General features: G+C 50.8%; 13 protein-coding genes across 13 annotated transcripts; 6 read left to right on the forward strand and 7 right to left on the reverse strand.

Moving 5' to 3' along the window:
* Positions 1–2,305: 2,305 nt before the first annotated feature.
* N7489_008521 (uncharacterized protein) lies at positions 2,306–3,408 on the forward strand (the record flags this gene model as incomplete). The annotated part of the gene is made up of 4 exons (XM_056714271.1): positions 2,306–2,338; positions 2,390–3,011; positions 3,070–3,138; positions 3,212–3,408. The coding sequence occupies 4 exons, from the start codon at positions 2,306–2,308 to the stop codon at positions 3,406–3,408; spliced, it is 921 nt and encodes a 306-aa protein (XP_056561893.1).
* Positions 3,409–3,476: 68 nt separating this feature from the next.
* N7489_008522 (uncharacterized protein) lies at positions 3,477–3,995 on the reverse strand (the record flags this gene model as incomplete). Its single annotated transcript, XM_056714272.1, has 1 exon — positions 3,477–3,995. One exon carries the CDS (start codon positions 3,993–3,995, stop codon positions 3,477–3,479), a length of 519 nt encoding a protein of 172 aa, XP_056561894.1.
* A 39-nt stretch (positions 3,996–4,034) lies between these two features.
* On the reverse strand, positions 4,035–4,371 carry N7489_008523 (uncharacterized protein; the record flags this gene model as incomplete). Its single annotated transcript, XM_056714273.1, has 2 exons — positions 4,035–4,313; positions 4,366–4,371. 2 exons carry the CDS (start codon positions 4,369–4,371, stop codon positions 4,035–4,037), a joined length of 285 nt encoding a protein of 94 aa, XP_056561895.1.
* Positions 4,372–4,820: 449 nt separating this feature from the next.
* Positions 4,821–6,725, reverse strand: nop58 (RNA-processing protein NOP58; the record flags this gene model as incomplete). Its single annotated transcript, XM_056714274.1, has 3 exons — positions 4,821–6,259; positions 6,318–6,478; positions 6,601–6,725. The coding sequence occupies 3 exons, from the start codon at positions 6,723–6,725 to the stop codon at positions 4,821–4,823; spliced, it is 1,725 nt and encodes a 574-aa protein (XP_056561896.1).
* Positions 6,726–7,015: 290 nt separating this feature from the next.
* N7489_008525 (H(+)-transporting V0 sector ATPase subunit d) lies at positions 7,016–8,288 on the forward strand (the record flags this gene model as incomplete). The annotated part of the gene is made up of 4 exons (XM_056714275.1): positions 7,016–7,047; positions 7,102–7,190; positions 7,271–8,151; positions 8,205–8,288. The coding sequence occupies 4 exons, from the start codon at positions 7,016–7,018 to the stop codon at positions 8,286–8,288; spliced, it is 1,086 nt and encodes a 361-aa protein (XP_056561897.1).
* Positions 8,289–8,709: 421 nt separating this feature from the next.
* Positions 8,710–9,984, forward strand: N7489_008526 (uncharacterized protein; the record flags this gene model as incomplete). The annotated part of the gene is made up of 2 exons (XM_056714276.1): positions 8,710–9,094; positions 9,119–9,984. 2 exons carry the CDS (start codon positions 8,710–8,712, stop codon positions 9,982–9,984), a joined length of 1,251 nt encoding a protein of 416 aa, XP_056561898.1.
* A 130-nt stretch (positions 9,985–10,114) lies between these two features.
* Positions 10,115–10,813, reverse strand: N7489_008527 (HAD family hydrolase; the record flags this gene model as incomplete). Its single annotated transcript, XM_056714277.1, has 1 exon — positions 10,115–10,813. One exon carries the CDS (start codon positions 10,811–10,813, stop codon positions 10,115–10,117), a length of 699 nt encoding a protein of 232 aa, XP_056561899.1.
* A 488-nt stretch (positions 10,814–11,301) lies between these two features.
* N7489_008528 (uncharacterized protein) lies at positions 11,302–12,154 on the forward strand (the record flags this gene model as incomplete). The annotated part of the gene is given in 4 exon segments (XM_056714278.1): positions 11,302–11,535; positions 11,552–11,749; positions 11,780–11,986; positions 12,056–12,154. 4 exon segments carry the CDS (start codon positions 11,302–11,304, stop codon positions 12,152–12,154), a joined length of 738 nt encoding a protein of 245 aa, XP_056561900.1.
* Positions 12,155–12,182: 28 nt separating this feature from the next.
* Positions 12,183–13,634, reverse strand: N7489_008529 (putative MFS monocarboxylate transporter (Mct); the record flags this gene model as incomplete). Its single annotated transcript, XM_056714279.1, has 4 exons — positions 12,183–12,630; positions 12,688–13,253; positions 13,306–13,430; positions 13,493–13,634. 4 exons carry the CDS (start codon positions 13,632–13,634, stop codon positions 12,183–12,185), a joined length of 1,281 nt encoding a protein of 426 aa, XP_056561901.1.
* A 1,210-nt stretch (positions 13,635–14,844) lies between these two features.
* On the forward strand, positions 14,845–15,993 carry N7489_008530 (uncharacterized protein; the record flags this gene model as incomplete). Its single annotated transcript, XM_056714280.1, has 1 exon — positions 14,845–15,993. One exon carries the CDS (start codon positions 14,845–14,847, stop codon positions 15,991–15,993), a length of 1,149 nt encoding a protein of 382 aa, XP_056561902.1.
* A 1,804-nt stretch (positions 15,994–17,797) lies between these two features.
* N7489_008531 (uncharacterized protein) lies at positions 17,798–19,027 on the reverse strand (the record flags this gene model as incomplete). Its single annotated transcript, XM_056714281.1, has 6 exons — positions 17,798–18,062; positions 18,132–18,336; positions 18,383–18,411; positions 18,459–18,582; positions 18,641–18,681; positions 18,792–19,027. 6 exons carry the CDS (start codon positions 19,025–19,027, stop codon positions 17,798–17,800), a joined length of 900 nt encoding a protein of 299 aa, XP_056561903.1.
* A 1,356-nt stretch (positions 19,028–20,383) lies between these two features.
* On the reverse strand, positions 20,384–20,780 carry N7489_008532 (uncharacterized protein; the record flags this gene model as incomplete). The annotated part of the gene is made up of 2 exons (XM_056714282.1): positions 20,384–20,610; positions 20,636–20,780. The coding sequence occupies 2 exons, from the start codon at positions 20,778–20,780 to the stop codon at positions 20,384–20,386; spliced, it is 372 nt and encodes a 123-aa protein (XP_056561904.1).
* A 319-nt stretch (positions 20,781–21,099) lies between these two features.
* N7489_008533 (uncharacterized protein) lies at positions 21,100–22,072 on the forward strand (the record flags this gene model as incomplete). The annotated part of the gene is made up of 3 exons (XM_056714283.1): positions 21,100–21,240; positions 21,307–21,501; positions 21,563–22,072. The coding sequence occupies 3 exons, from the start codon at positions 21,100–21,102 to the stop codon at positions 22,070–22,072; spliced, it is 846 nt and encodes a 281-aa protein (XP_056561905.1).
* Positions 22,073–22,104: the final 32 nt, after the last annotated feature.

Raw genomic sequence — 22,104 nt, forward strand, 5'->3', positions numbered from 1 at the left:
CACCACTGCGCATTGGCTTTCAGCCCGACGCACTGCCCCTTTCCATTTTACTACCGATCCAAGTGGCAGGTGTCATTCACCGCGACCTAAAGCCCAGCAATATCCTCGTAGACGAGGACTACGATCTTAAGATATGCGACTTTGGACTCGCCCGGGTCTGGGAGCCCCAAATGACAGGTTATGTTACCACGAGGTTCTACCGCGCGCCGGAGATAATGACCTCCTGGCAAACTTATGGTAAGGAGATTTGATATATGGAGCTCTGCATGTGTATTTGCGGAAATGTTGGATGGCAGAATATTATTTCCTGGGGAGAGTGATATGAGCCAGCTGTTGAATGTGGCGGAGCTCCTCGGGAAGGACAGAATAGAGACAGGTATCAGGTCATATGTACGTATAAAGATGAACCCTATTATACCGCCATTACTTGCCCTAGATATGCTTTTCTTACTAGCCTCTTTTTAGGGCTTGCGGACAAACAAGGGCATGCCTAAAACGGAACATTACCACCACGCAAGAGGTTTGGAAAAATCCACCCATATGGTAAGATCATGGAAGACAGCATTCTAGTAGTAGCTTTAAACCTGCTCGAGGAAATGCTCGAGCCTAACCCTCGTTATAGAATCTGCGTCGCCGACGCACTCGCGCACGAGTACTTGAGTCTGTGTCACGGACCTACCGATGAGCCTATGGCAGCTCGTTACTCCGATTGGCCTTTTAATAATACTAACAACGCTGTCGACATATGATGTGAGTGAGTACTTGCTTCGCTAATGAATATGTAGACGTACTGAGATTATGCATTACCACGGTACGAAGGTGCTACGATAGCTAGCTAGATTTATAACTAGTTTTTAGGCTAAAGTTAGATCTATATAGTACCTAGGTATACGACTACTATTTCTAGACCGGACGCTGCCAAAGCAACTAGCAAACTGGCTGGATTTTTCCTAAACCCCGGTCCGAAGCATCTGGATGCTATTGATAGGGTCATCCAATTTCTCTACCAAACCCGCTACTATGCACTTGAGTACGGAGCTCAGATGAACGGAGAGGTTGGCGATGAAGGTAAGGGGACATCTGCCGGGAAATACCCTGGCATATAGTCTCTGTTTGCTATTTGTCGTCCCGTCGGTCTGATCGATGCCGGGGTGAGCGGTGTAAGGTCAGACCTTGGGATGGTTTTTCGATGACAAATGGTGTTTGCTGTCTCTCACCTTCCTCATTTCCTCACTTCCTCACTTCTCTCACTTTTTTCACTTCTCTCACTTCTTTCACTTCTTTCACTTTGCATCTCTCTGTGAGGTCTTCGATCAGGTCCACTAGTTCATTCGTATGTTTCTTGAGATATTCACAAATCTCTTTGACGTCAGTGATCCTATGCGAGTGGTGGGTAGAACCTTCAGAGGATCCGCTCACAGAAGTGGCCAGCGATAGTTCTGGAAGTGGCACGATCTCAAACCCGTAGGAGCCTTACGGAAGCAATTAAGTTCTGGCTCTATGAGACAGGAAGTGGCGTCCAAGTGTCAATCTCCATCTCTGTATCTGCCCGGAAGATACTTGTCGAGCGTTGGGTAAGGGGCCGGAATGGCCCATCGGCCGACCAATGCATGGAAATCGTTCGCGATCCCCGGCCAAACTTCCCTCGGGTCAATGGCTCCTTTAGTATCGACGTTTCTGATGTTATGCTAAGGGCCAGAATGGCCGGAGAAACCGATTTCGTTATGACTACAGCAACTATGAACGAGCTTGCCAACTACGCCTGGCAGTAATTGGGTGGGGATTTGACCGCCCTGGGCTTTCTCCGGACCGCATCTATCGGCGGGGAATTTTTTTTTTTTTTTTTTTTTTTTGCCTTTGACCCTCGACCACAGGATCTCAGTAGGTAGTTGGGCCAGCGCCATTACAGGAAGATGGATTTAATTTCGCAAGTGCATGTATATACAGGGGAAGTTGGAAATACGTGGAAGCGTATATGGACTTGGCTCCAAGGCTCTAATCCGTATGTGGTTAGAGTGAAAAGCGATGTTGATTTAGTCGTCCAGCTAGTTAAGGAATCTCCATCTCTTAGTTAACTAGTGCTAGTTCGTGTTAGTTCCTTTTTGTAATTAATTCTAGGGAAATAGCTAAACCAAGGGTATCCTCGATTGATTGTGGATGAATAAGAAACTACCTACCTAGGTAGGTACTTAGGTATGTAGGTAGGAAGGGCTTAGGTGGACCTGCGGCTGAGCTGAGTAACAACCTTCTACCCTTCCAAGATTGGAAGGTTACCTGATGTCAACCCTCAAACTTGATCAAGATCATGACCAAGATGATGGATTCTAACGAGAAGGAGGTAAATTTCATTGAATAATCCATTCGTTTCTCTATACTAACATCAAAAAAGAAAAAAATTGTCAGTGCAGAGGAGTATCAACAAGCTCGAACTGATCTCCTCCACCAAGAAAAGGAAGCAACACAGTTACTGCAAAGCCTAGCTGCCTCGCGTCGGGAACTTCCTATGGTCAAAGTCTCCAACCCTGATCAATTCAAATTCGATACCCCGGATGGAGAAAAGAGTCTGACAGACCTCTTTGACAACCGCAAGCAACTGATAATTTACCACTTCATGCTCGGGCCCGGTGAACATCGCGGGTGTGTGGGATGTTCCTTTTGCATGGATCATATTCCTGATCTCGGTCATCTACGGAGCCGTGACACCTCGTTTGTGGCTGTCGCGACTGCGCCGGTAGCCGAGATCACTGCGTTCAAAGGGCAGATGGGATGGAAGTTCCCTTTTTACAGCTCTGCCAAAACTCATCAGACGTGGCAGGAAGCTGAAGACAGGGGCGAGATTATTACTTGGAAGCCTGGAAATGGGTATTTTGGTCTGAGTGTTTTCAAAAGACATGGTGATTGCGTGTTTCATACCTATGATACTACATCCCGGGGGATGGAAAGTATCTTGTCGACATATCATCTATTGGATATGACGCCGATGGGTCGGCAGGAGGTTGGGAATGGCGTGGGTAACTTTAGGCTTCATGATGAATACTAAGATGATCGTATGTGCAATAAACAACACAGTTGGCGAATATACTCCAGGAGCATTCTTATTGGTCAGCGACATGCAGCTACGGCAGCTTGGTCGAGCCGGTATGTCCAGTTGTGGCAGAAGATTAGATTCACATGCTTACACGCGAACTCGCCTATCCAATGTGTAGCACAGATACCACCGAAGAGGGCGCCGAGTTGATGAGGAAGCAATCCGTCGCAAGATCACCAGAATTCCATGACGTCTCTTGTCCAATCGACGGTTGTGACGAAACCAAACAATTGCAGGACGTCTACATTCAGAAACTGGCGGATGAGAGAACTCCAAGGCGATCTGGCCTTTCCCATTGCGAATCTGCCCTGGAGGTTTGAAGGAACGTACTAATTTCCTTCTTGATTCTTGATATCGAACATGTATGATAAAACAACTTTCCAACATCTCACCCTTTCACGTTCTCATAATCCGCCGTAAGGGTTTCCTTAATGATTGCCAAAATAGCCTTAACATCGTCATCAGACAGTCTGAGCTCCCGCTCTTCAATAACACTATCCATCAAGACCACAGCCGTGTAATCGTCCTCCTCACCCTCCTCGCCCCTCGCTTCCTCATCCACTTCCATTGCCTCCCCTCCATTGGCACCTTCCTCCCCAGCTCCCTCAGCAGCTGTATTACCAGTCACTCCCACCCCGAGATTCAGGATCATAACGACCTCAGCTTTGGTCAGTCCGTACGGCTGTAGGCGGACTACTAGGTCGCGGAGGGCATTGTCCATGGGTGTTGTTTCTGTGGATGGGTAAGCCGGCGGCAGGGAATTAACATCTGCCTCCGTATTTTCTGAATTTGAGGTTTGCAGTGTGCCGGTCATTGCGGCTTGCGATTGTGATTTCGACTGGGAGGATGAAGGGCGGGCTGTATAGCGGGGGGTATCGTAGGAGATGGGGGGAGAGACGGCTTGCATAGTTGTGAATCTGGGAGAGCTAGTCAGTTACTTTTTCTTCTATCGTTGGTTTCTTGGTGTCTGGTTTTGGGGCTTGGGGTCTGGTTGACTCCGCTTCAAGCTGGGGTCTGTGGTGTAGTTGCTGGGCCACAATACCCCGACGATAGATGGCAAGGGCAGGATAGGGGTTCTCACCTCTTTAACCACTGTATTATGGTCTCTGAGATCTGGGCTTGGTGCCCAGTTCCCCGAACTTGGCGGTGGTCGGCGGGGTGGATTGGAGGTCAGATAGGCCAGGACCTCGACATTGGTCAGGACGGCGGTTTGAGGGTCAATGATCTGGATAATTCTGTTAGCTGCAGTTTTCAGCTTCGATTAGAATATATCTTACCCTCATTTTGTGTGTTGCTTGAGGTAAGATAGACTGAAGCAAGTAGGTGACTGGACCGAAGAAAGGAAAATTGTTTGAACTGCCGGCAGAATCTGGGCGGTGTCTTTATCTACCTGCATATCTAGGTCAAAGCACAGTATATAGAGGCGAAGCAACGGAAATGAGACTGAATAGAGTTACTCGACTATGACTCGTGCGGATTTATAGGCCTACTGCTTTACAATCCAGTACTGAAGTATGAACAGATTATTCCAGCTAAAACTGTACTGCCTTGTTCCTAACGAGCACCCTCTGCGCCAGTGAAAGACCGGTAGATCAACCTCAAAATGCCCCAAACATGCGAGCAACAGGAAGATTGCAACAAAAAAAGAACAGAAATAAAAAAAAAGTGTGATATCATACAGATCCCAGGAAAGCCATCCGGTCACATTGCACAAACTTTTGAAAACATACGCTTACTCTCCCTTGGACTTCTTCTTCTTCTTCTTCTCATCGTCGTCTTCGGAACGCTTGCGCTTCTTGCCATCGTCCTTGCTGGCCTTCTTGGCTTCCTTCTTGGACTTCTTCAAGTCCTTCTTGCTAATTGAAGTGGGGTTGCCGTCTTTGTCGAAAGTGATCTCGCCGCGCTCGAGCTTCCGCTCGTATCGCTTAACGCTGAGACCAGCCTTAGCAGCCAATTCCTCAATGTCGCTCTTCTTAGACTTTTTCTTGGGAGCTTCATCCTCGGACTCAGAATCCTCAGCCTCATCAGAGTCGACATCAGCCATCTCCTCATCCTCGACCTCCTCGACAAGCTTCTTCTTCTCCTTCTTGGACTTCTGAGCAGTGGCAGGCTCCTCGGAGGCCAGGGCATCGGCATCGGGGTTGTACTTGCGGGCTTCCTTCAAGTCGAACTTTTCGGCCTGAACACCGTTGGGGGCAATGGCCACACCACGGGGCTTAATGGGTTTGCCCTCCATACCAGCAAGCTTGCGCTCAAGGTTGAAGCGGGCCTCGGTACCGAGAGCAGCCTTGTCCTCCTCAGTGACATCGTCACCCCACTCGGCGAGGGAATCGACACGGATACCCAGAGAGGCCTTGGCGGCGAGGATACGGGCCATCTTGCCCTTGTTGCGGCCGGTGGCCTGGCCGATCAAAGAAGCGTGGTAGATCAGACCGTACTTGGGAGTGTCGTGCTTAGTCTTGAGGGCACGGAAAAGGGCCTTCTCGGCACCCAGAATCTGGATGGTACTGGCGGGGCTCTTGGACAAGCTGGTAAGGGAGCCAGCGTGGGCAATAAGACGGGCACCAACGAGATCACCGACAAGGGCAGTCAGGTTGGGTGCAATGGCGTTCATGCGGGAAGTGAGGTAGCTAGCAAGCTGGGAGCGGTACTCGTAGAAACCAACGACCTGCTCAGCGAGAGCCTGAATGTTCTCCAGATCCTCCGGGCTGATCTCGGTACCCATGGAGCGGTCGGCAGCAGCCTTGACGGCACCCTCGATCTCCTCGGGAAGAATCTCAGCAAGATCGGCGGACTCCCAGTTGGAGCGCATACCCATCTTCAGGACGAGCTTGGCGTAGGCAATGTTGTCATTCAGGATCTTGGCCAGCTCGGGGAAGTGCCATCCGTACCATTCCTTGACACGCATAGCGTAGGTGTTCAGCTCCTTGTCAAGATCATCGAGAAGACCAATAGCCTGGACGATCATAGTGTCGATCTTGTCGGGGGAGAACTTAAGCTTGTGACGGGCGAGAGAGTGGGACAGACCGAGGGACATGGTGGACATGTCACTGGGGGCAAGACCGGGAATGAGGGTGGTGAGGTGCTCACGGATGGCACGGAAGATGTCGTTGGTAGTGGAGTCAGCAATCAGTTGGATGTCAAGCCCAGGAAGCTTGCTGATGGAGTTTCCTATTCACAATTACAGTCAGCATAAACTGCGGGAATATATTTTGCTAGATTGACATACCGAGCTTGGTATCGGCAACAGCGAGGGACACCTTCTTCTCATCCTTGATTCCGTCAAGAAGCGAGGCCAGACGGGGGGTGACCTTGCCCTCCATAACGGAGGCAGCCTCCTCCAGAGCTGAGGCAGCGCTGTCGAACTTCTGGAAGCTCTTCAACTTGAGACTAGAGGTTCTGTTAGTGACATTGTTGCCGATAACAAAAATTTTGCGCCCATTCATTGAGTCGGTCTATTCCCACTCAATTTTTTTTTCACTTGGCAGAATTGGAAAACACGATTGACGTACAGGTTGGAGACACCCTCCGCAGTCGAGGCCTCCTCGGCGATATCATCACGCTTGAGGAGCTTCTTGTCCTTGGCCTTCAGCAGGGCATAGCCCGCGCTGGTCTCAGTAAGGATGAAAAGCGTCATGGTGCGCGGCCACGGCGTTTAGGATCGAAAATTAACAGAAAAGAAGAAACTAATCAAAACGAACGATAAGCCGAACTGAAGAAATGGCGGAAAAAAAATTAGCGTAGGGCGTGTCGGCCACCGGTGTCGTTGGAGAAATTGAATCTAAATTTGCACGGAAGAAAAAAAGTTGAAAAGCGGGTGCCACGAGTGGCTTGGGCCTGTGGCTAGGTGCATGACTAAGCTCCATGCGTGTTCAGGACGGATGGAGCTACAGCTGTATCTCTCCAATCATCTTCTCCACATTCACCATGGAGGGCCTATTCTTTAATGTTAACGGCGGGTAAGTGGTCTATGTCTTTGCTTGGTCCGAATAGCCCGTTGCTGACTCTCTTAGATATGTCGAGGGCATTGTTCGCGGCTATCGGAACAGCCTATTGAGCGGCCAGAACTACTCCAACCTCACTCAATGCGAGACTATTGATGGTACGCTCTATCGATTTCCACTGACTCTGTTGTAGGTTCTACTGCTACATATTGATACTAACGATCTAATAGATGTCAAGCTCCAGCTTGCCCCCTCATATGGCGATTTCCTTGCCTCTCTTCCCCCAACCCCTCCACCTCCGATCTGGCGAGCCGGATGACCGATAAACTGGTGGCTGAGTTCAAGTACCTGTTCGCACAAGCGACGGGCTCATCTGCCAAGTTCCTTGAATATATGACATACGGATACATGATCGACAACATTGCCTTGTTGATCACAGGCACTCTGCATGAACGAGACACCCGCGAACTTTTGGAGCGATGCCACCCACTAGGATGGTTCGAGACACTTCCTGTGCTGTGCGTCGCGACAAATATCGAGGAATTGTACAACTCGGTACTGATCGAGACCCCGCTGGCCGCCTACTTCAAGGGTAGCCTGAGCCACCAGGACCTGGACGAGCTGAACATCGAGATCGTTCGAAACACTCTCTACAAGAACTACTTGGAGGACTTCTACAACTTCATCAACACCCACCCAGACTTCAGCGGGACACCAACGCAGGACGTAATGGCGGAGGTTCTGCAGTTCGAGGCGGACCGCCGCTCTATCAATATTACACTCAACTCCTTCGGCACCGAGCTGACCAAGCTCGAGCGGAGGAAATTGTACCCGGAGTTCGGCAAGCTCTACCCAGAGGGCAGTCTCATGCTTTCACGCGCAGAGGATGTCGAGGGTGTAGCCTTGGCTGTAAGCGCTGTGGCCGATTACAAGGCATTCTTCGATGCTGTGGGTCTGAGCCAAGGCAGCGGCGGTCTCGGTGGTATGGGCGGGGGTCCCGCGGACGGAAAGAGTTTAGAGGATATGTTCTATCAGAAGGAGATGGACCTGTCAAAGCTGGTCTTCACCCGTCAATTCACCCCGGCTGTGGTGTACGCCTGGATGAAGCTGAAGGAGCAGGTAAGCCTCTCAGAACCAATCTCTCTAATTTTCAAGAAGCTAATATCGCCTAGGAAATCCGAAACGTTACCTGGATCTCGGAATGCATTGCGCAGAACCAGAAGGAGAGAATCGGAAACTTCATCTTCGTTTTCTAAACTCGTCTCGGGCCCTCTATGATTTTTCTGTTTCCCCTCTTTGTACCTATCTCCCTGGCTGGTGTTTTTCTTTGGTTGCCAGCCGCTTTTCGTTGTATCGAGTACCCAGTTTGTTCTTTAACGTGAGCGCATCGACCTCTTTTCCTTTTTCCTTGATCGGAACAATCCGGTGATCTTTGGTTTCGGCTATGTTCCTTTTTCCCCTTCCGTATGAGGCGTTTGCATGTGCTTGACCTTATCTTTGTGGCATAGAAGGACAAAATACAAATATATAGTTAGTATAGGGGCTTTCGATTTGAGCTGCTTTTATAGGTCACAGCCCTAGCGGCTCTCGAGGTCTGGGGAGTGTCCAATTGTGTCCACTTACAGCGTCCACGGGTACTCTACCCACTTCTTAGCTGTACTTCCTGTCTTTCCAACCATGGAGCACCGATTCCTATCTTTCATCCGCGTCATACTTAACCTCGATGACCCTGCTAGCCTGCTCGCGACTTTTCATGAATTCGAAAGCAACCCGTCTGCCATTAGTGCAGAGGACCGCCCTCGGTTTCTCGACTTTCCTGACTTCTCAACTCAAGAGGCAAACATTTCCGCTGCAACAACTCTTAGTAAAGAAGAGCTTTTAAAAAAAGCTGCTCAATCACCTAGAGACCTTACTTCGTCTGAGGTGGAATTACTTCATAGCCGCTATTGGGGACGAATTAGCTTTCCGGAAGAAGATATCCGTTTCGATTGTTTCGACAATGTAACGCTAGTTTCTGATGAACACCACTCCGAAACACTCGAGCGACTCGAGACATTCCGAAGTTCTTTCTACGCGGAATTCTAAGCGGATGCATTCAAAACCGCAGAGGCGGAGGTTTCCCGACGAGAAGATGAAATAAGAGAAGCGGAGGATAGAGCAGACCTGGCGCAGATTCTCGAACACGGCCACCCCTGGCTGCGCCAGCTATGGCAGGAAGATGAAGGCAAAAAGCCATGGGGCTATGCAATCTTCCAGAGCCCTCAGTGGAAGCTCGAGGACCCTGAACGCCAGGAGTCATATGAACGAAAACAATCTAACTTGTTCCATTGGGCGCACCTCGCTGGTGGTTCTGGAACAAAGATCGGATCCAGGTGGTACCTTGAGGGCCTTGATTTGCCTTCTGGAATTGATAGTGCTGAGTCTTTCTTATCAACGTTGAATCAACTGCGAAAGCAGTTCAACCATCTCCGATCTCAGCCTCCTAAGAAGCATGCACCATTTCTATTTATGGATATGGCTGAAGGCAAGATTGATGCTATTCCGGAGGGAATTACCGAAGGCCTTCTTCGGAACGTTCTCTTATATCTGGATCACGGCGCTGCGGCGTCAGTCTTGGATTCTCGCGGACCAGACGATGCATGGATCTGGGCTGTTGACCCGGACTACGACTTAGAAAGCGGGGACTCTACCTCGAGTGGGTATCAAGGCTATCTTCGCGTTCGTCTTCAACAACTTCTCAATCACTTCTACGTTGCCCGGCGCTGGCACGCGGACGAATGGTCGATGGAGGACTTATGGGAGGCGGCCCAGAAGGACCCCCACAATGCCTCTTTTGTTTCTATGAGAGACGAAGAAGTCTTTGCGCAAAACTTGAACCGGGAGGTTGCTACCGCCATGAAAAACTCTGAGGATAAGACCAGCATTCGCACTGTTAGGTTAAATGTGTGCTGAACCCATGATCGAAGAGTCTCCATATGCTCCGTATTCATACAGCGATAGAATAAGTCAAGTGACGAACTGTCCCTAGATTTATTTACATTTGTTTGTAGTTCCAATGCAGTATGCTTCTCCAGTGACGAGCTTAGGTCTTCACAATCCCTACAACCTCCCCCAGAGAATCCACCACATAATCCGGGTTCAATTCCTCACAAGCCTTCTGGTCTCCGTACCCATACCGACACCAGCAGACCCTACTCTTAATATTCCTTGCGAACTGGACATCCGCCACCGTATCACCCACCACCAACACACTCCCCGAATCAATCTCATCCATCCCATACTTCTCCCTCAGAACAGGTATCAGAACATCCACAAAGCTAGCAGGATCCGGCTTTCGCTTCGCCCCGGGTGTCTTATCACCGATGATCAAATCTTCAGGCACGCAGCCCTCCATACCATTCCGCTCCAAGGCCGTTTTCACTGCAGCTACACCCTTATTACTCACAATCGCGACGGGGATCTTGTAGGCGCTTAGTTCGGTGAGGAGATCCTTGGCGCCGGGGAAGGCTTTGATGAGTAGTTGGCCGTGGGTGGTATAGAGAGCGCGGTATTTTTCAATCCACTCGTTCTCGGCGGTCGGAGTGAATTCAGCGGGGGAAGGATGTAGGGCTTTGAATGTGTCTGCTAGGCCGGCTCCGCTGGCGATGAGACGGTGGATTTTGGGTTGGGGAGGGGTGTGGGTGGGGAGGAGGGTCTCGAAGGTGAGTCTTATGGTTTGGGAGATGGATTCATGTGTATCGAAGAGAGTACCGTCGAAGTCGAAGATTGCGAGGGCTATCATTGTGAGGTTTGTATTCAATGGTTTGAAGCTGGGTAGTTGGTAGTATGAAAGTGAAACAGGAAATGAGTAGGGTACTGCCACAATTAACCCGTGAATCCTTCGAGAAAGAAATATATAATATTAAATATTAATCCCTGGGAAATAAAATTCGAATCCTTTCAGGGATCTTACAGTAGCGTACATAGTTACGTGGCTCATGCAGCTGCGATGTTACAATGGGATAGTGTACGGACGAACTGCCTGCGGTTGATGATAACAATACTACTACTACTACTACTACTACTAATGTTAATGACTTCTCACTACGTGAGTAAGCCCTAGTTATACTAGTAGAAGTAGTACCAAATACCACATAGTCCAGTCACTACAACTGTACATATCCTAATTGTAAAATGCATGAGATCCGCACCACATAAAGCCAAGTACCTATAAATCCCAATCATCTACACTCCAACACCTCATACACTTCTAATCCCTCATTTTTGAACATGCAGAAAGAAGAAGGGAAGATGGCTATCCCAGCTCCCATCATTGAACTCCCCCAAACCCCAAAACTCACCAATCTAATGACAACCTTCTGCTCTCCCTCCTCCACACCCAAGATCATGCAAGACACAATCCACACCTTAACCCACGAGATCATTTCCGCCGCCAAATCCCACGACCAAACCCTCCAGCCCCCGACAACAATGATCCCCACCCTCCGCGGAGCCTTAACCCATGTTCGTAGCCGCGCAGCCTCTCCTCCCTGCTACTTCATGCATTCTAGCTCGCTGCAACAAGACAAAGGGCACACAGGATGTGGTTGTGGACTGGCTAGGCCGACGACCGTTCCCGCCGGCGTCTGATGATGGGAAAATTGTCATCCTCGATACGATCATTGCTACTGGGATACAGTTGTCAAGCTTTGTGAGTGGCTCGTTGTCCGGTGTTGGAGTATGTTGTTGTTGGGAGACGGGCTGAGAGGTGCGAGGAGAGGGGGTATCTAATTCCGTATACGAATGGGGAGAGGGCAAGACGAAGGAGCCTGTTGTTGCGGAGGGAGAGGATGTGCGGAGTGTTTTTTCGGGGGTGCAGAGCTTACTGGTTGACAATGGGGGATTGTGGAAATTGACGGAGGATGGATTGGCGATTGAACGGGAGATTCACTTCCCCGGGTTTAAAGAGGCTTGGGTGAGTTTCTAATGTATGTCGCTTTGAATCCCTTTATGTTTGAATTGCCTTGCTGATTGGATGTTGAAGGCCTATAACAAAGTCTCCATCCGTTGGGCCACTCACCACCCTAAAGGCTCGACCAGCTTGGATGTTGTCGCGGCTCAGCTCTGTGATAGCTATGTATAAGGGATCTCTATTTTATTCTCGTCTGTATCTAGACCTTTTTTGAGATAGACCGTCCTGCAAGTACCGCTCTCGCCGCAATGAAGAAGAATACACTTGCTACCATCATTGCACCTGAAAAGACCTGTAATCCCCAATAGGTCCCGTTTTGTCGGCTCAAGATTGCTCCAGCAATGGGACTTCCCGTGAGCGATGCAATACTGATGCAAGTAAATAAGACGCCTTGACGAACACCGATCTTAGTGACATCGGGCGAGATCTGGCCCAGCAGGGCGGGTACCATGCCCACAAATGCACCCGATGCGAACCCATAGAGCATACTGAAGACAATATAGATCGCCGCACTACCTGGGGAGAGAAGGGTACCTGGAAGCCAGAGAGCTAGGATAACGATGGCGGACAAGGAGCACATGGCAATCATGACGTTGAATCGGCCCAGTTTGTCCCCTACATAGCCCGGTAGGATTCGACCAGGGAGACTGCAGAATAGGTTAGCCAACCACACCGTCTCATCAATTACCGATAGGCGTACTCACCTGGCGGCATTGAGTATAGTCAACAAATACCCAGCTAGCTCACGGTTGACTCCGTCCTCCTGGGCCTCCACAACGACATAACTGATTGGCACAAACATGGCGAAGAATCCACAGCAGGAAGCCAGCATAAGCAAGACAAACGGTATCTCCGAGAACGGACTCGTATAATCACTCAGCTTCACTGGCCGCGGAACATTTTTTATTCTCGATCGGACAGTCAAGTTGGCAATTACCAGGAGGGCGAGGACGATGAATCCAGAGATACGCAGCGTCCATCCGAACCCGATACTAGGAAAGAGCCGAGATAACATGGTTGGGAATACAACTCCGCCCAGTGATGAGCCGCTGGAAACGATTCCAAAGGCCAAAGCACGTCGTTTCTCGAACCATGTTGCGGTACAGGAGAGTGCGGACGAAAAGACAAAGCTTGCACCGAGAGGACTGCAGATTCCCTGGGCTAACAAAAATTGATAGTACTCCGTCGAGATGGAGGTCATCATGATACCGAAGACGTGAAGGCATGTCCCGATAAGAAGGAGCCACTTGGGGCCATAATCATCGAATACCTGAGACAAGATTAACATAGGCACCGCTTAGGCTTGTATGGGCTAGACTTACCCTTCCAATGACGATTCCAGCCGCAAAGAGTACGAATGGCTCCAAAGATAAGATCCAGGAGATGCTGGACGCTGAATAAGAATGCAATTGATTGTTCTGGTAGTACTCTTGAAAAATGCCAATGGCTGGTGGTAAAGCGTGTCAGGGTATCGGTCGGCATGAGAAATGTGAGAGACAGGGATCTCACCATTCACCCAGCCAAAAGCACAAAATAAACAGCACCATGCTCCAATGACGACCGTCCACGCACGAAGTCCTTGATCCAACCATCCGACTAGTTCCTCATCACTTCCAGAGACAGCCACGGTGGTTTTCGATTCCGTTGCCATGTCTAAAACGTCTGAAGTAGAAAGAAGCAAAGGAATAATAGAAGGAATTTGGAGAAAACGGTCTCGAAGCTAAAATTTCCCTACTTGTCGGGGACCCCTTTAGGGCTGTGACATGTGACCATGATAACAACCCAAAACGACAAAGTGATGAGATAAAAATGTCAATGGGTTTTCACTATTTTTCGCCTATTTTCAGCATTACTATAACAATGAATAATGCGACAAATCCACTGAGAAGCAAGGGCGAGAAAAGAGGAAGAGTACGCAAGACTTCTTCCCAAGCTTGGATAAGGCCAAGGCTGAAATTAATTACTCCATAAATTTGCATCGTACTAAAATCGCTTGTTCCTCTTGACAACAAAATATCTGCTAAGCTACACATACATATACCTATACATGGGCGTAGTGATATTTCAGTTGATCAACGTAAAAGGAAAAAGGACAGCACTGGGGTTACATCGCGAGCCGACCTAGTCCAAATTAGGCAAGGAAGACATTCAGAGTTGCCAGGGTCCAGCCGTTTTAATCTATACGATACATAGGTATAAGCTAAGAGGCATAAATGATAAGACTGACGATCTCCCGTTTTACCTAACAGACCTTATAAATAGTTATCAGAGGATACATACTCAGTTGCATAGGCGGATGGTTGCCTCCTAAACAGGCTGCCTGCTGTAGAACCAATATATTCGCAACAGGTTGTTATCACATCTCCCTCGTAAAGTAATTCTTTAAGAATCAATATGGGACTCTCTATCGGCTATGTGATACTCGAGAAAAGGGATTTCTATGAAAACCAAGAATCCACTGGCTGCAAAAGTGGCTCAATTCACTCGTGAACCCCATACTGTTAATGATTCCTATAATAGCATATTACTACTCCACGAAAAGGAAAAGAGAGGATCTACACCGAATAGAGAGTGCCCTCGACTAATTCTGCCCTATCAGTTCAATCTTACAGGCATGATAATACCTAGGTGCAGGACAACATGTGAAGGATGCTACTACAACCTCGAAGTCATATGTCCATGCATCTGAAACCATCCTCGCAGGCTAAATCTCGCGTGAGATTTTAGGTCTGAAGCAAGATGAGGGTATTGTAATTTTGGCCCCAAATCTGATGCTTATAAAAGTACAAGCAACGGATATCGAAAGAAACCCAGTGAGTCCTGTAATTCCTAGCTTCATCAGCTTTCAACGTCCCTGCACAATGTACCCAATTGCCCAGATTGTGCAAAAGTTTCTACAGAGATCTCTCAAGCCCGTGGGCCAACCGGCTGGATTGATTCGCAACGATGCAGATGGGCAGGAGCCCCAAAACAGGAAGCCACCACCCTGCTGTTCCTTGGAGACACCCCTGCGCCCATTCGAAAACTTGCCTCCTGCCTATGATCCCTCAACATGGTGGTTGGATGGCCAGGTTTATGCGTACCCCCATTTCCGAGACGGGGAGACAATCCGATTCCATGTGGAAGCCATCAAACGTGTCCTCCTTCAGAATATCCTGGAAGGATGCAAACTCCTTCTGGAAAGAACAGACAATTACCTACTCCTCCCCTCGATGATTCAACACGAACTGCTTATTTCAGTCCACAAACATAGGGTTGTATATCTAGCCGCTCGCTGGGAGTGTCGCGAAGAGTTCCTGCCAGCGATAGAATCCAACCAACAACTTTTCGCAGATATCAACATCTTTCTCTCCTACAACGACAACGCCATTCGCGCTATCAATTATGGGGTTCATCGACTGGTCAACAGCTCGACCTTCACCGTGGACTACCAAACAAGACTCATTCCTCCAACGGCCATATCGGCAATTGGCGTAGGCCACATTGCAGTCCGGGCAGAGGATTTCAAGGAAGATAGTGTCCGCATGCTAGACAACCGGTCTGCTATTTGGGATCTGCACGATTTCGCCCATCTATTCGCCGCCTCGGTTTGCCCCGATCTATACGGCTCGAAATACTTCACCCATCTCATTAAGCTCCCATCCGAGCTGACAGCCTTGATCCGCAGCTCGAAAATGCACACAGCAGACCCTACACCTCGGTATTCGGACGGGGTTCTCTTCAGCGAGCTTCTCACCGTTCTCTTCACGTCTGAGATAGAGGCGGTGCAGAGGGCGGAGAGGGTGCATACTTATGCATCCCTCACCGATACTTTGGCCGAATACGTTGCAGATTATCTCATGGGAAGATGTGAGCTGCAACATCTGACCACGGGTAAAATGCTGAGGGTGAAGAATCCCAATCCCATATGCGCTGTGGAGTTGGCGACCCTAGTGCAGAACAAAGCTTACGAACTGACGGCTAGCGAGATCGAACAGCGGGTGTTCACGGGAGGGGTCTTGGGCGGGTGACTTCGAGCTAAATACTTCTGGCTGTGGACACACGTCTAAGCCGCATCTACGTCCAGAGGAAAAACAGAAAACAGAAGACGCTGGGCGTTGTGGGAAAAAGGAGAGCCTGGAAACGGAGCGCTGATGCCGTCAGGCAAACAGAGTCCTCTCAACAGTCTGTCGGCTTCCAGGCCACCGACGTCTTCGTCTTCTTCTTGAACTCCGTCGAGCGGTTCATCCCTACTTTCAGCGAGTAAGCATGAGTCTCTCCGTCTTCACTGTTGTCGTCGTATTGGTGGGGATCCTCGCCATGTCCCCGGGCAAACAAACGGGAAACCGGACTTGTTAATCTTTTGAGGGTGGAACGACATGGTGGCCACTTTGACAGGGATCTTAGGCGTCAACTGGGGCTACTTGTGCCTCGACGCATGCACGCACATGGCCGAGGAGATCTGTTGGAGGTGTGGTCCTGCCTGAGGCGTTCACCATGCAAATGAACTTGCCTGTTCAAGCAGCGATCGACTGGAAGTGTGGCTCAGGCCCACGTTCTTGAAAAGAGCCCGGCGAAAACAAGATTGAATACATGAGCGCCCAAAAGCTTAATTAACCACACCTTTCTAGACTGTACTGATGGTTATCGACGACCAAATGTGTACGTGAGGAGAATCGACATTGACCGGGATCGATGGATATTTGTGCCTCAGTTCATGCAAATCGGCACTCTTGTGATCAGCGGGCTCGTGGCGAATCTGAAATCCAAACGCCTTCGCCCTTCCATAGTGAGGTGGAAGAGTCGGAGCCCGGACAAGCCCGCACTGACGCCGACCAGCTTATCGAGCACCGATCGCAATCAAAGTCCAGATAAAGTGGGGGGCAAAAAACCAATCACTGCAAGGCTGCTGTGCCCTCTTCCTGAATCTACAACTGTTGTAATCTCTTTTAGCTCAGTGGACTCTAAACTCTGTTTCCCACGTTCTGTCATTGCAACTGCTCTCCGGCTGTGGCGCTTCAGCCTGTCTTCTACAATCCCGCTCGATAATGAGTACACTGTCGATTGCAGAACACCTTGGCTCTTTGCGGCTGGCATATACGTCGTCTATGTCAATCAATTCTTCAATATCAACCATAGCAGCCATCGCGAGGTGCGATAAGGTTTTAGCCGTGTCTACTATGTTGAACCCTGAACGAACCCTGAACGAACCCTGAACGAACCCTGAACGAACCCTAAGTGGTCCCCTAAGTGGTTCCTGAGAACAGGCCCCATCATCGCGGGACCTCACTGGCTCAGTGAACGTGGACGCCCACCGAGTCTCGCAGCTGTCGTGCATCTTGGTGGATTCTTCAATTTCCGCCGGCTCCCAGATGGGCCATCAGTTGAGCCCCCACATTGCCTTTCCCATGATTGAGTTTCGACTGAGAGGATGGGTGTTCACGGCTGGCTTTAAATCCTCACCTCAGGGTTCCTTTTAGAAACACTTTCTCTTCCTACCTCTTCCTTTCCGCTCGCTCGACGTTATCTCTCCGTCGTGATTGCGGTCTGTCGTTCTTTTGAGGCTGCTGTCTTCCTTATTTGTCTGCAATCGACACCCATTTATTCTCTTGCCTGGTTGCAGTCAGAGTCCATTCGCTTCTGAGCCCAATCACCACTCAGCGTCGACAGAGACCATCTCTGTCTTTCATTCTCTTGTATCGGTTCTGTTTCTTGACGGCGTGCTGTCAATATGAAGTCCACTTCCATCGCCGTCGCCTCGTTCCTGACGGCTGCTCAGGTTAGCAGCGCAGTATGTCTATATATCCCATTCTTCAATACTTGGTGATGACCTGCTCATAATCTCCAGTGGAGACCTGCCTCTTCCTCTGCCTCGGTGGCCCCGAGCAGCTGGTCTTCCATGCCTTCTGTTCCCGTGTCATCGTCGTACATCCCTGAGCCGTCTTCGACCCTTAGCTGGTCGACGCCTTCGTCGGTGCGGTCAGCCTCTTCCGTGGTCCCGGCGCCTTCATCCAGCACCTCGATGCCTTCGGTGCCCTCCAGCATTCCCATGCCGTCGGCGTCCTCGTCTGTGCCGACTTTCTCGGCGCCGTCGTCTTCTCTGCCCACGCCTTCGGTCTCGCCGTCCTCGGTGCCTGTTTCCGTGCCTGTGTCGAGCTCCAGCTTCTACCCCGGCTCGCACATGTCTTCGGTGTCTGTCTCTTCGCCGATCTCTGTGCCGATGTCAAGCTCGTCCATGAGCTCGGTTCCTGTGTCAATTCCTACCCCGGGCTCTTCGTCGATTCTTGTCTCGGTCCCGACCCAGAGTTCTTCCTCTATTCCAGTGTCGGTCCCGACTCCTGCTTCTACTTCGGTGCCATCGTCGGTCCCAGTCTCTGTTCACACTCCGAGCTCTTCATCGATCCCGGTGTCAGTGCCTACTCCTAGCAGCTCCTCGGTGCCTTTCTCGTCTGTTCCCGTGTCGGTTCCTACTCCGGGATCCTCGTCGGTGCCTTACACGTCGGTTCCTGTGTCCGTCCCGACTCCTAGCTCTTCTTCGATCCCTGTCTCGGTGCCTACTCCCAGCTCGTCCTCGGCGCCCTTCTCGGTCCCGACTCCTAGCTCTTCGACGATTTCTGTCTCTGTCCCTACCCCGAGCTCGTCGGTGCCCTACTCGTCTATCTCCGTGTCGGTGCCTACTCCCAGCTCGTCCATGACCTCGATTCCTTTCTCGTCGGTCCCTGTGTCTGTGCCAGCTCCCAGCTCGTCGATGTCCTACTCATCGGTCTCGGTTTCGGTCCCTACCCCGAGCTCGTCCGTCGTGCCCAGCTCCTCGGTCTCAGTGCCTCACTCGTCAATCTCTGTCTCTGTTCCCATTCCGAGCTCGTCTTCGATGTCGTACTCTTCGGTCCCCGTCTCTGTTCCCACTCCTGGCTCGTCTGTCGTGCCTAGCTCCTCTGTTGTCGTGCCCAGCTCGTCGGTGCCAGTTTCCTCGATCTCTGTGTCGGTTCCTACCTCGAGCTCGTCCACTCCCTCGGTGCCAGTCAACCCGCCTGTTCCTAGTTCGTCTGGCATGCCTCCTTCCATCACCAGCCTGCCTCCTGGAATGACCACCTCGATTATCTCCACCACAAGCGAGATCACCGTCACCAACTGTGGCAAGGACCTGACCTACTGCCCCCCCTGAGTCGACCATCACTACCTCGACCATCATCGAGACTACCACGACCTGCCCAGTGACCGAGACCTCCACCGGTACCGGCTCTTCCATTTCCAGCGTGACTCCAGCCCCGTCTACTCCGGCCGTGTCTACTCCAGTCGTCACCTCTCCTCCGGCCCAGGAGTCTACCGTGACTGTCGTGACCTACGAGACCACCACCACCTGCCCCGTCACCGAGACTCACACCACGGGCTCGAGCACCTACCTATCGACCTACACTACCGTGTCGACTGTCACCGGTACCTCGACCTCGACTGTGCCCGTCCTCACCCCGGCTCCTAGCACTGTCAACTCTGCTCCGCAGGAGTCGACTGTCACCATCGTGACCTACGAGACTACCACCACCTGCCCCGTCACTGAGACTCACACAACTGGCTCGAGCACCTACTTGTCGACCTACACCACTGTCTCGACTGTCACCGGTACCTCGACCTCGACCATCCCCAAGCAGACTACTCCCGCGGCTCCGGACTCCACCACCACCGTCGTGGAGTACGAGACTACCACCATCTGCCCCGTGACTGAGACTCACACCTCGGGCTCGAGCACCTACAGGTCCACTTACAGCACCGTCTCCAAGACCACTGTCTCCTCGACCATGACTGTTCCTGTTGTCACTGTCTCGCTTGTCAGCTCGACCCCCACCGAGACCCCTGTTGTCGAGACCACCCCGGCCCAGAGCACTCCCGCCGAGACCATCCCCGCTCAGAGCTCCCCTGTCGAGACAGCTCCCGTCGAGTCATCGACCGTGGCCCCTGCTCCTGCCCCGACTTCGCCTGCCGGTTCGATGTCTGCTCCGGCCAGCACTCCCGTCGCTTCGTCAACCATGCTGAGCACCAGCCGCCCGAGCAGCAGCCCCAGCACAGGCGCTTCCCCCAGCGCCTCGCCCGTCTACAACCTGGCCCCGTCGATGAGCGTCTCGTCCAGCCTGTGGCTGGCCTCCATCGCAGCACTGTCCTTCCTGGTGCTGTAATGTGAATTCACGAAGTTATTTCCTCTTGTCCGTTGTTCAACGTCACATTTCAAGTTCTTCTCAATCCTGTTCATATTTCACTTCTACATTACCGTCTCGTCCCTGCGTCTGATTTGAGAGTGATTGTATCATTCTTGTCGGCGCTGGACGGGATCCTGTTATAATAGATTCTCCTTGGCCCTGAGTCGCTGTGCGCGCTTAATGTCGCCGTCTTTTTGTGTCCCTTGGATTGTTATGAATCACTTTTACTTTACTTGAACCCACAGACCCAAGCGGCTTCTAGTCCTATTGGTAGATAATGATCCAACACGGCATGTTTATTTCCAGCGGAATCCAGATTCTGCCGTCGGAATTGCTCGACAGCGTATTTGCACCCCAGAAACACGGACTTGGCATTGTCATCCATGTTCTTGGTATAGGTGCTCTCGTCGGTTTCATGCACCAACCGCGGGCCACGGTTGTTGAGCGACTCCCGTACTGTTGACGAGGACATCTAAACGACCAAATTGCTCCACGATCGATTGGACCAGGCGTCTCACGTCTGGGGCTTCACTGACATCTGTCTTAACAAAGATAGCCGTGCAAGCACCATAGGTGACGGATCTCTTCGGCAGTTGGTCGCGTGGATTGCGAGCAGGCCGATGCATTTATGTTGAGGTCAGCGCAGACGACCACTAGAGTAGGGTGCAACTTGGCAAACTCCAGGGCGATCGCCCGCCAAGGCCAGAGGATACACCGGTAACGATAACCACTTTGGATGAACACATGGTGTAGAAAGATCGACTACAAGGCATGTGTTCGTCAAGGATCATTGGTAGTTGAGAAGACTGAACGGTCTTCTTGACGGCCTGAGGCCGATAAGTAATGCAAACCCCGCAAAACCTTTCGGGACTCCAGGTGCTTGGAGATCTCTCTTGCTTCGTCGTCCAGTCAGTCCGTTACGTACATACGGATGCGTGCATCAGAATGTCTGCCAAATTACCTCTGATCAATTTGAACAAACCTATATCATCCACTCTGGTCTTTGACCTGAAGCTTGCCCTTCGTCGGTTTGGAGCTTTCCGTCTAGCAGTAGCCCCTGAAACCACGCAAGACTGTCCCGACGTTGTCATTGAAAATGCAGGCTGAACCCACTTTCCCGGAATAGCATTCATCACTGACCGCACTCCTTAGGCACGGGAGTTTTTCGGACAACCTATCGCAGCTAAGACAGACATAACAGGATACTCCTCCTTTGCTTCGGAACGTGTTCGCGGCCGGACTGAGATACCTAAAGAGAGTATCTATTTTTTCCGACATGGTGCCGAGCCGGACCACCTCAAGGGGCCCTCTTACAACTTGTATCGTTCAGTCAAATCCCTTCATGAGGTAAACCGCCCTTGTCTTCTCCCTCTTATTGTGTATCGTGCTGATTCTCCTTTCTTTCAAGGAGTGGACACCTATAAGGCTGCAATTGTTGAAGACCATATCGCAGGCACTGGACTCGAACACTCCCCTAACGGGTACTACGCTCCTCGATTCTGCTACTGTCGGGATCCACTATTATGATTCTAGAAGCCTTCCTGACTTCAGCGCCGATTTCAGTCCCCCTCATATGGATAGCGGAACATTAACAATTCTATTCCGGTCTCATAATGAGAACGACGGCCTGGAAATTGCCGATCTGGAAACAACAGAGAAACAAGACAGTGAAGGGGTTGGGTCAGAGGCATCTTTTATTCACGTTCCTACTTTTGGCGACGGAGCTCCTGAGGTAGTCGTCTTCGTAGGCACTAGACTCCAGCGTTTACTTGGAAGTGAACGAGTTCGGGCTTGCGTGCATAGAGTCCGCGGTCCAGGCCCGGAAGGCCACAATAACTTTGGCGTACAACGATTTAGCATCGCAATGTTTTGCGCTCCTTCTAAGCCGTCCACTTCACCGCCCTCGTCTTCCTCCTAGCCATGGAAGAGGGTAGGCTGGAAATATGTGGG

This window comes from Penicillium chrysogenum, assembly GCF_028827035.1.
Source record: "Penicillium chrysogenum strain IBT 35668 chromosome Unknown utg000005l_segment0_segment0, whole genome shotgun sequence".
Taxonomy (NCBI): Eukaryota; Fungi; Ascomycota; class Eurotiomycetes; order Eurotiales; family Aspergillaceae; genus Penicillium; species Penicillium chrysogenum.